At 44.9% G+C, this 10,401-nt stretch overlaps 1 protein-coding gene across 1 annotated transcript; it reads right to left on the bottom strand.

Moving 5' to 3' along the window:
• Positions 1–8,340: 8,340 nt before the first annotated feature.
• On the bottom strand, positions 8,341–9,783 carry LOC119960922 (zinc finger protein 229-like; the record flags this gene model as incomplete). The annotated part of the gene is made up of 1 exon (XM_038788510.1): positions 8,341–9,783. A coding segment is annotated over one exon (1,257 nt), but the record flags the coding sequence as incomplete, so codon positions are not given.
• Positions 9,784–10,401: the final 618 nt, after the last annotated feature.

Genomic DNA, 10,401 nt, shown 5'->3' with positions numbered 1-10,401 from the left:
ACCCTGAGCTATGCGGGTCATATAGGTCAATCTCCCTATTGAACGTGGATGCCAAACTGTTGGCCAGAATATTGGCCTCAAGGCTAGAGGGCTGTGTCCCTGAGGTGATAAGGGAAGACCAGACGGGGTTTGTGAAGGGCAGGCAACTTACGGCCAATGTCAGAAGGCTTTTAAACGGTATGAGAGGTGGGAGAGGGAAAGGTATCGGATATCTACAAAGAACTCATGGAGTCGAGGGAAACTCAGATAGAGGAGCTAAGGGGCAAATGGGAAGAGGAGCTCTGGGGAGGGATAGAGGCAGGTTTGTGGGCGGATGCCTTGAGCAGAGTCAATACATCCTCATCATGTGCCAGGCTCAGCCTGATACAATTTATGATCGTTCACAGCGCAGACATTTAAAAAAAAATGTAGAGTACCCAATTTATTTTTTCCAATTAAAGGGCATGTTAGCGTGGCCAATCCACCTAGTCTACACATCTTGGGGTTGTGGGGGGGAAACTCACGCAAACACAGGCAGAATGTGCAAACTCCACATGGACAGTGACCCAGAGCCGGGATCGAACCTGGGACTTTGGCGCCGTGAGGCAGCGATTCTAACCACTGTGCCACCGTGCTGCCCCGTTCACCGGGCACAAATGCTGGTGGCCTGGATGAGCAGGTTTTTTGAGGTAGAGGAGAGGTGTGTGTGTGTGGGGGGGGGGGGGGGGGGGGGCGGACAGCTAGTCATGTCCATATGTTCTGGGCCTGCCTGAAGCTTGGGGGATTCTGGCAGGGTTTTACAGATGTCATGTCCACGGCCCTAAAAACACGGGTGGTGCTGAGCCCAGAGGTGGCGGATTTTGGAGTGTCGGGAGTCCAGGGGGCGAGAGAGGCTGATGTCCTGGCCTTTGCCTCCCTGGTAGCCCGGAGACGGATATTGGTAGCGTGGAGGGACTCGAAGCCCCCGGAATCAGAGATCTGGGTTAGCGGCATGGCTGGATTTCTCAGACTTGAAAAATCAAGTTTGCCCTCAGAGGGTCAACGCGAGGGTTCATCAGGAGGTGGCAGCCATTCGTCGACTTCTTTAGAGAAAATTAACTGTCAGCAGAGGCACAAAATTTAAAGGGGGATAGTTAGGCTATTCTCTGTTGAGGGTAGGAGGGACTTGTTAGGGATGGAGATAATTTATGCACAATGTTTTATGTGGATTTGCATTGTTTACTGTTCTCACCTATTATTATAAAATTACAAAACCTTAACAAAATGTATTTTTAAAAAAATAAACATCACCAAAATCAGATGATCTGCTCATTGCCACATTGCTCTTTGTGCCATGTTGCTTTGTGGGAATTGGCTGCTGCATTTCCTGTAACAGTGACGACACTTTGGGACATGCTGGGGTTATGAAAGGCGCTACAGAAGTGCATGTTTTAAGTTGAAGATTGATGCTTTTTGATCCTTAATTGATTTCAGACGTCCCCAATTAATAAATTTGCTTTGGTTCGGACAAGACTTTATTAACCAATTAAATCAAAGGCAGAATTCTGGACAGTAAATTTAAAAAGGAGTTTTTTTAAAGAAAAGCTTTACTGACTGACTTGAAGACATTGACGTTTACAACTTCATGCAGGTGATCAGTCTGTGGAAGCGTAACCCTCCCTGGCTCCTTCTTTGACACTAATTTCCTTGGAACCCGGCCTCGAGAGTCTTCAGTACTTGGCCAGCAAGGAAGACCTTCGGAACCTCGACTTTTACCCCCAAAGTGACCATTACCTCATGTCAGAGTTGGGCCTGTGGGAACATGACCATTGGTTAATTGGGCACCAGTTCAATTTAATTGGATCTTTAATTACTGACACCACCTTCTCTCATTACCTTTGACAGGAATACAATTGAACAGTTTCATACTATCCCTTTATCTGATTCTGTACAACCCCTTATTCAAACAGTTTCAAACATTGAGGCTAATCAGAGTTGGAAGGTCTCCCTTGCCGGTACATTTATCCTCATCGCACATTCTTTATATACACAGCGATTAAGCTTTTATATTTTTACAACAAATAAAACTCAGACTTTTACGAGAACTACTGATTCATTATTGTTTAATTAATTGTAACTCAATTAAGGATCACTACTTATTTAATCACGTTACAGATTGGTAGCTAATTAATACAATTTTTAATTGATACATTTGATACAAGATACACTAGGTCACTTACGCTTCACACGGTGTCTGTGTCTATGTATTTACATTGTGTATTTATCGGATGTCCTAGATTGTTTCATGTATGGAACGATCTGTCTGGACTGTAGGCAGAACAATACTTCTGACTGTACCTCGGGAAACGTGACAATAAATCAAATCCAATCAAAGAGACAGTTTCTTACTAATCTTCAGATTGAACAGTGAGCCTTCTTAAGAATTATTCATTAATGGGAGGTGGGTGTCACTGGCTGGACCAGCATTTACTGCTCATTCCAATTGCCCTTGAACTGCGTGTCTTGTGAGGCTATTTCAGAGGGCAGCTTACAAACCAACCACAACATTGCTGTAGATCTGGAGTCACATGTAGACCAGGCCACGTAAGGAGAGCAGATTCCAAAAGGACATTAATGAACCGAATGGGTTTTTACAACAATCAACAATGTCATAAATCGACTTTTAATTTGAGATTTTATTCAAATTCAATATCTGTCAGAGGCAGATTCAATCCCAGATCCCCAGAGCATTAACCTGGGTCTCTGGATTACTCACCCAGTAACAATACCATTACTCCACTGCCCAGCCCACATAGTCTTGGCAGAATATGGTGTCTTGTAACTTCTCAAAATTATAAAAGTAATTTATTTTTCAAACAAATTCTGATAGCTCTGCAGTTTCTGGAAACATTTTGGTTGATTGTGTTATTTTTAAAATTAAAGATCTAGTCTTTGCAATATAATTACCTAATACACCAATTCACTAATGATAATCAATGTTAACTACTGAATAATCATGAATTTAATTCTTGTTTATTGATATGAAATCAATACGTAGTTCATACAGAAACGGTACAGGTGAAATGGCTGCAGGAAGCCACATATTAGAGGCATAAAAGGGCTTCCTTGACCTTATTACTAATGACAGTGAATGCACTATGAAAATAACAATTTAAAACCTAAATGTGATTACATATGCGTACTTACAGCTTCCTACATTACAACAGTGAATACATTTCAAAGGTACTCCATTGGCTTTAAAACACTTCAGGTGGTCCAGTGGAAGTGAGAGGTTTTATAAAAATGTACATTTGTTCTAATTGTCCACAAACAAGGATATATTACACTCGGTGTCCTCACCAAAATCATTGATAAAGATTGGGTCTTATTTAGTGTAATAACCACGGCATTGGCACCATTTTGAATACTGTGAAACTCCAGACACACCATACGCACAATTATTTGCTGTAAAACACAGCGAATCGTTGTGATTTGTAATGCACTGTCCATTTGCAATGAGGTGCTGGAATCTCATTGGACTGTAACTTCCAAAAGGGAATTTGGTACATTCTGAAAAAGAAAACAAAATAGTCCAACTCTGGGATTAAATGGGTTGCTGTACAAAGAGCTGGCATGGGAAAAATGGGCCAAATAGACTTCTCAGTGCTCGAGAAGCCTTGTGTACATGTAAAGCGAGTGGTAACGACCTGGAACCTACTGCCTATGAGGGTAGGAGATGCAGAGATGACAGAAGGATTTCAATAGGAAATTGGACAGGCACTGAGAGAAATAAACCCACAGGGATTTGGGGATAGAACGGGGCAATGGGCAGACTGGCTTCCTCCACAGAGAGCCAACACGGTCTCAAAGGGCTGAATGGCCTCATTCCCCACCCTCCAGATGCTGTGATCTCGGGAGAAATTCAGCAGCTCCAGTCACTCCAACTAACTGGAGTCCCTCATCTCTGGTGCCATTCTCATTAATGTCCTCTACACCCCAAGAACATCACATCTTTCCGAAAGTGGGGAGCCCATACATAGGGTTCCATTACAGAGGGATAGAATTGAAAAGCACAGAGGAAATGTTCAGCTTGTTTAGAACGATGGTTAGACTACACTGGGAGCTCTGTCAACATTGGTGATCTCCATTTCGATAAAGGAAATAGAGGCACTGGATAAGGTGCAACAAAGATTCATAATATACAGAACTGAGAGCATTTAACACTCAGGAAAGGCTGGAGCTGCTTTTTTCTGGGAAAAGCAAAGGCTGATGGGTGATCTGGTGGAAGTCTTTGAGATTATGAAGGGATTCAATAATCCAATAGGAATTTCAGTGGAAACCTCTTTCCCCAGCGAGTGGTGAGAACGTGGAACTCTTTTACCCAGAGTGCTAAAAGAGATGGCTAGGGAAATTGCAGATGCACTAGTGATAATTTACCGAAATTCACTAGACTCTGGGGTGGTCCCGGTGGATTGGAAATTAGCAAACGTGACGCCACTGTTTAAAAAAGGAGGTAGGCAGAAAGCAGGAAATTATAGGCCAGTGAGTTTAACTTCGGTAATAGGGAAGATGCTGGAATCTATCATCAAGGAAGAAATTGCGAGGCATCTGGATAGAAATTGTCCCATTGGGCAGACGCAGCATGGGTTCGTAAAAGGCAGGTCGTGCCTAACTAATTTAGTGGAATTTTTTGAGGACATTACCAGTGCAGTAGATAACGGGAAGCCGATGGATGTGGTATATCTGGATTTCCAGAAAGCCTTTGACAAGGTGCCACACAAAAGGTTGCTGCATAAGATAAAGATGCATGGCATTAAGGGTAAAGTAGTAGCATGGATAGAGGATTGGTTAATTAAGAGAAAGCAAAGAGTTGGGATAAATGGGTGTTTCTCTGGTTGGCAATCAGTAGCTAGTGGTGTCCCTCAGGGATCCGTGTTGGGCCCACAATTGTTCACAATTTACATTGATGATTTGGAGTTGGGGACCAAGGGCAATGTGTCCAAGTTTGCAGATGACACTAAGATGAGTGGTAAAGCGAAAAGTGCAGAGGATACTGGAAGTCTGCAGAGGGATTTGGATAGGTTAAGTGAATGGGCTCGGGTCTGGCAGATGGAATACAATGTTGACAAATGTGAGGTTATCCATTTTGGTAGGAATAACAGCAAACGGGATTATTATTTAAACGATAAAATATTAAAGCATGCCGCTGTTCAGAGAGACTTGGGTGTGCTAGTGCATGAGTCACAGAAGGTTGGTTTACAAGTGCAACAGGTGATTAAGAAGGCAAATGGAATTTTGTCCTTCATTGCTAGAGGGATGGAGTTTAAGACTAGGGAGGTTATGTTGCAATTGTATAAGGTGTTAGTGCGGCCACACCTGGAGTATTGTGTTCAGTTCTGGTCTCCTTACTTGAGAAAGGACGTACTGGCGCTGGAGGGTGTGCAGAGGAGATTCACTAGGTTAATCCCAGAGCTGAAGGGGTTGGATTATGAGGAGAGGTTGAGTAGACTGGGACTGTACTCGTTGGAATTTAGAAGGATGAGGGGGGATCTTATAGAAACATTTAAAATTATGAAGGGAATAGATAGGATAGATGCGGGCAGGTTGTTTCCACTGGCGGGTGACAGCAGAACTAGGGGGCATAGCCTCAAAATACGGGGAAGTAGATTTAGGACTGAGTTTAGGAGGAACTTCTTCACCCAAAGGGTTGTGAATCTATGGAATTCCTTGCCCAGTGAAGCAGTTGAGGCTCCTTCATTACATGTTTTTAAGGTAAAGATAGATAGTTTTTTGAAGAATAAAGGGATTAAGGGTTATGGTGTTCGGGCCGGAAAGTGGAGCTGAGTCCACAAAAGATCAGCCATGATCTCATTGAATGGCGGTGCAGGCTCGAGGGGCCAGATGGCCTACTCCTGCTCCTAGTTCTTATGTTACCACAGCGAGTGGTTGAGGTGAACAGCATGAATCCATTGAACGTAAAGCTAGAGACATACACAGAGGGAGAAAGGAATAGAGGATATGCTGATGGGGAGATGTAGAGGGGTGGGTGGAGAATCATGTGGAGTGTAAATATTGACAAAGTCCATGGCTAACCTCAGCCGGTATGGGAATTTAACCTGTGCTGTTGGTGTCACTCAGCACAAACCAGCCATCCAGCCAACTGAGCTAACCGATCCCCGTGTAAATCTGTAATAATTTCTTCAATATTACTGATTGCCTGTCTCCCACCATACTATTTAATGAAGTTTCCCACTGCACCTCAGACAACTTGCCCCTCATACCCTGATTGTTTTCTTCTGTGAGAAGCATGAAGATAAATTAAACAAAAGAATTATGTAACCACCATAGCCCATCTTCATGGCAATGAAGCAGGATTTTTGGGGTTTCCAAACAGAAATAGCAATGAAACATCTTTTAACCGCCAAACCCCTTTCACTCCTTGTGAAATGTGAAACCAGATATTCGCAAGAAGGCTCAGAGAGAATCAGCCCACTAGAGGCGAAGCCGTGAGACCAGCCAGTCCAGCAGAAAGAAACCCTCTGACCATCCCCATTGACCAACAGAATGAACAAAACGCAGTCCTGGATGTAATTGAGAACAGAAAGAATAACAGCAGAATCCAATCCCTGTAATCTGTTGTGAACATGTTGTTGTCTCAGAAAGTGCAATAAATTACTAAATCCCATCGCACATTGAGAGCAGGCGAACGGCCTCTTCCCAGTATGAACTCCCTGGTGTGACTGCAGATGGCATACCGAGTGAATTGTGAAAATAGATGTAAACGGGAGTGAGATCATCAGGATTATGGAGACATGGCTGCAGGATGACCAGGGATGGGAATTGAATCTATTCAGTATTTAGGAAGGACAGACAAAAAGGAAAAGGCAGTAGAGCGGCAGTGCTGGTTAAAGAGGAAATTAATGTAATAGTCAGGAAGGATATTAGCTCCAACAATGTGGAATCTGTATGGGTAGAGCTGAGAAACACCAAGGGGCAAAAAACTTAGTGGGCATCGTATATAGACCCCCAAACTGCAGTGGTGATGTTAGGAATGGCATAAAACAGGAAATCAGGCTGATTGTATCAGAGGCTTGACAAATCTACTGGAATTCTTCGTGGGTGTAACTGGTAGAGTTAACGAGGGGCAGCCAGTGGATGTGATATTTGGACTTTCAGATGGCTTTTGACCAAAGTCCCGCACAAGAGATTAATGTGTAAAATTAAAGCACTTGGAATTAGGGGTAGTGAATTGATATGGATAAAAAACTGGTTGGCAGGCAGGAAACAGAGTAGGAATTAATGGTCTTTTTCAAACTGGCAGGCAGTGACTAGTGGGATACCACAGGGATCAGTGCTAGGACCTGAGATATTCACAAGATATATTTATGATTTTAAGAAAAATTTAGGAGTACCCAATTCCTTTTTACCAATTGAGGGGCAATTGAGCGTGGCCAATTCACCTACCCTGCACTTCTTTGGGTTATGGGGGTGAGACCACGGAGACACTTGTATCCACACGGACAGTGACCCGGGGCAGGATTAAACACTGGTCCACAGCACAGTGAGGCAACAGTGCTAACCACCCTATATATTAATGATTTGGTGAGGGAGGAAAATCCAATATCTCCAAATTTGCAGATGACACCACTTTGCGTGTGTGTGTGAGGGGGGGGGGGGGGGGGGGGGGGGGGGGTCCTGTGAGGAGGATGCAGAGATCCTTCATTGTGATTTGGACAAGTTGGGAAAGTGGGCAAATGAATGGCAGATGCAGTATAATTTGTAGAAATGCGAGGTTGTCCACTTTGACAACAAAAACGAGACGGCGGGCTATTATCTGAACGGCCATAAATTAGGAGAGGGGAATGTGCAACGAGACCTGGGTATCCTTGTACACCAGTCACTGAAGGTAAGCATGCAGCTACAGCAGGCGGTAAAGAAGGCAAATGCTGTGCTAGCCTTCATTGCGAGCGGATTCAAGTACAGGAGCAGGAATATCTTGCTGTTATTACACAGGGCCTTGGTGAGGCCATACCTGGAATATTGTGAGCAGTATTGGGCTCCTTATCTGAGGAAGGATGTTCTTGCTCAGGTGGAAGTGCAGCGAAGGTTTACGAGACTGATTCCTGGGATGGTGGGACTGACGTTTGAGAGATTGAATCAGTTAGGATTGTATCCACTGGAGTTCAGAAGAATGGGGGATCTCATAGAAACCTATATTATCCTAACAGGATAGATGCAGGAAAGATTTTCCTGATGGTGGGAGTGTACAGAACTAGAGGTCGCAGTCTGAGGATACGGGGTAGACCATTTAGGACAGAGATTCTCCCACTGTGTACCTGAATAGGCGCCGGAATGTGGCGACTAGGGGCTTTTCACAGTAACTTCATTTCAATGTAAGTGTACTTGTGACAATCAAGTTTATTAATTAATTAAAGATATGGAAGGGAAAGCAGAATTAGGCTATGAATGATAAGCCATTATCATAATGAATGGCAGAGCAGGCGCAAAGAGCCAAATGATCTGTTCCTGCTCCTATATTTTTATGTTTCTATGTAATCCCTTCCCACACTAAGAGCAGATGAATGGACTCTCCCCAGTGTGAACTCGCTGGTGTGTCTGCAGACTGGATAACTGTGTGAATCCATTCCCACAGAGGGAGCAGGTGAATGGCTTCTCCCCAGTGTGAACTCGCTGATGTCTCTGCAGGATGGATGAATCAATAAATCCCTTCCCACACTGAGAGCAGGTGAATGGCTTCTCCCCAGTGTGAATTCGTTGGTGTGTCTGCAGACTGGATAAATCACTGAATGCGTTCCCACACTGACAGCAGGTGAACAGCTTCTCCCCAGTGTGAACTCGCAGATGGTTCCTTAGGTTGGATGAAGCTCGGAATCCCTTCCCACACTGAGAGCAGGTGAATGGCTTCTCCCCAGTGTGAACTCTCTGGTGTGTCTGCAGACTGGATGACTGAGTGAATCCCTTCCCACAGTTAGAGCAGATGAACGGGCGCTCACCAGTGTGAACTCGCTGATGGATCCGCAGGTTGGGTAAATCACGGAATCCCTTCCCACACTGAGAGCAGCTGAATGGCTTCTCCCCAGTGTGAACTCGCTGGTGTGTCTGCAGGATGGATAACTGAGTAAAACCTTTCCCACACTGAGAGCAGGTGAATGGCCTCTCCCCAGTGTGAATTTGCTGATGTCTCTGCAGGGTGAATGAATCAATGAATCCCTTCCCACACTGAGAGCAGGTGAACGGCCTCTCCGTAGTGTGAACTCGCTGATGTCTCCTCAGGGTAGATGAATCAATGAATCCCTTCCCACACTGAGAGCAGGTGAATGGCCTCTCCCCAGTGTGAACTCGCTGATGTCTCCTCAGGGTAGATGAATCAATGAATCCCTTCCCACACTGAGAGCAGGTGAATGGCCTCTCCCCAGTGTGAACTCGCCGGTGTTTCCGCAGGGAGGATGAATCAATAAATCCCTTCCCACACTGAGAACAGGTGAATGGTCTCTCCCTAGTGTGAACTCGCTGGTGTGACTGCAGGTTGGATAAAGTATGGAATCCCTTCCCACACTGAGAGCAGGTGAATGGCTTCTCCCCAGTGTGAAGTCGCTGATGTCTCCGCAGGTTGGATAAAGCACGGAATCTCTGCCCACACTGAGAGCAGGTGAACGGCCTCTCCCCAGTGTGAACTCGCTGGTGTGACTGCAGGCTGGATAAATCAATTAATCCTTTTCCACACTGAGAGCAGGTGAATGGTTTCTCCCCAGTGTGAACTCGCTGGTGTGCCTGCAGGTGCGATAACCGAGTGAACCCCTGCCCACACTGAGAGCAGGTGAATGGCCTCTCCCCAGTGTGACTGCATCGATGAGTCTCCAGCTCAGATGGGAATCTGTATTCCTTCCCACAGTCCCCACATTTCCACGGTTTCTCCATGTTTTGGGTCTCGCCGTGTCTCTCCAGATTGGACAATCAGCGGAAGCCTTGTCCACACACAGAACATGTGCACTGTCGCTCCTCACTGTGAATGGTGTGACGTTTTCTCAGACTGTGTCATAGTTGAAGCTCTTTTCACAGTCAGTTCACTGGAACACTCTCACTCGGGTGTGTGTTGTGTGGGTCTCGGTACTTTTCCCGTCACTCACGTTTAAAACCTTTTGAAGCCGACAGATCGGACAAACATTTCTCCTCCTCGCCGATGATATTCAGATCAAAAGGAATCGTTTGAGTTTGACGTGATGTTTGAGACGTTTGTCTGCGATTCCTCCTCTTCCAATATCCTTTAAAAACAATTTATAAAAGTTATCATTGTTGGCACAGGATAGAAATTCGGAGAAGAAAATTCTAGTTTCTATGGAACATCATTTCCTCTCTTGTGTTCGAGCTTCTGAGTTAGAACATAGAACATACAGTGAAGAAGGAGGCCATTCGGCCCATCGA

Source organism: Scyliorhinus canicula, unplaced genomic scaffold (genome assembly GCF_902713615.1).
Source record: "Scyliorhinus canicula unplaced genomic scaffold, sScyCan1.1, whole genome shotgun sequence".
In the NCBI taxonomy this organism is placed as follows: domain Eukaryota; kingdom Metazoa; phylum Chordata; class Chondrichthyes; order Carcharhiniformes; family Scyliorhinidae; genus Scyliorhinus; species Scyliorhinus canicula.
The sequence above is the reverse complement of the archived record's forward strand: the minus strand, read 5'-3'. Positions and strand labels throughout refer to the sequence as shown.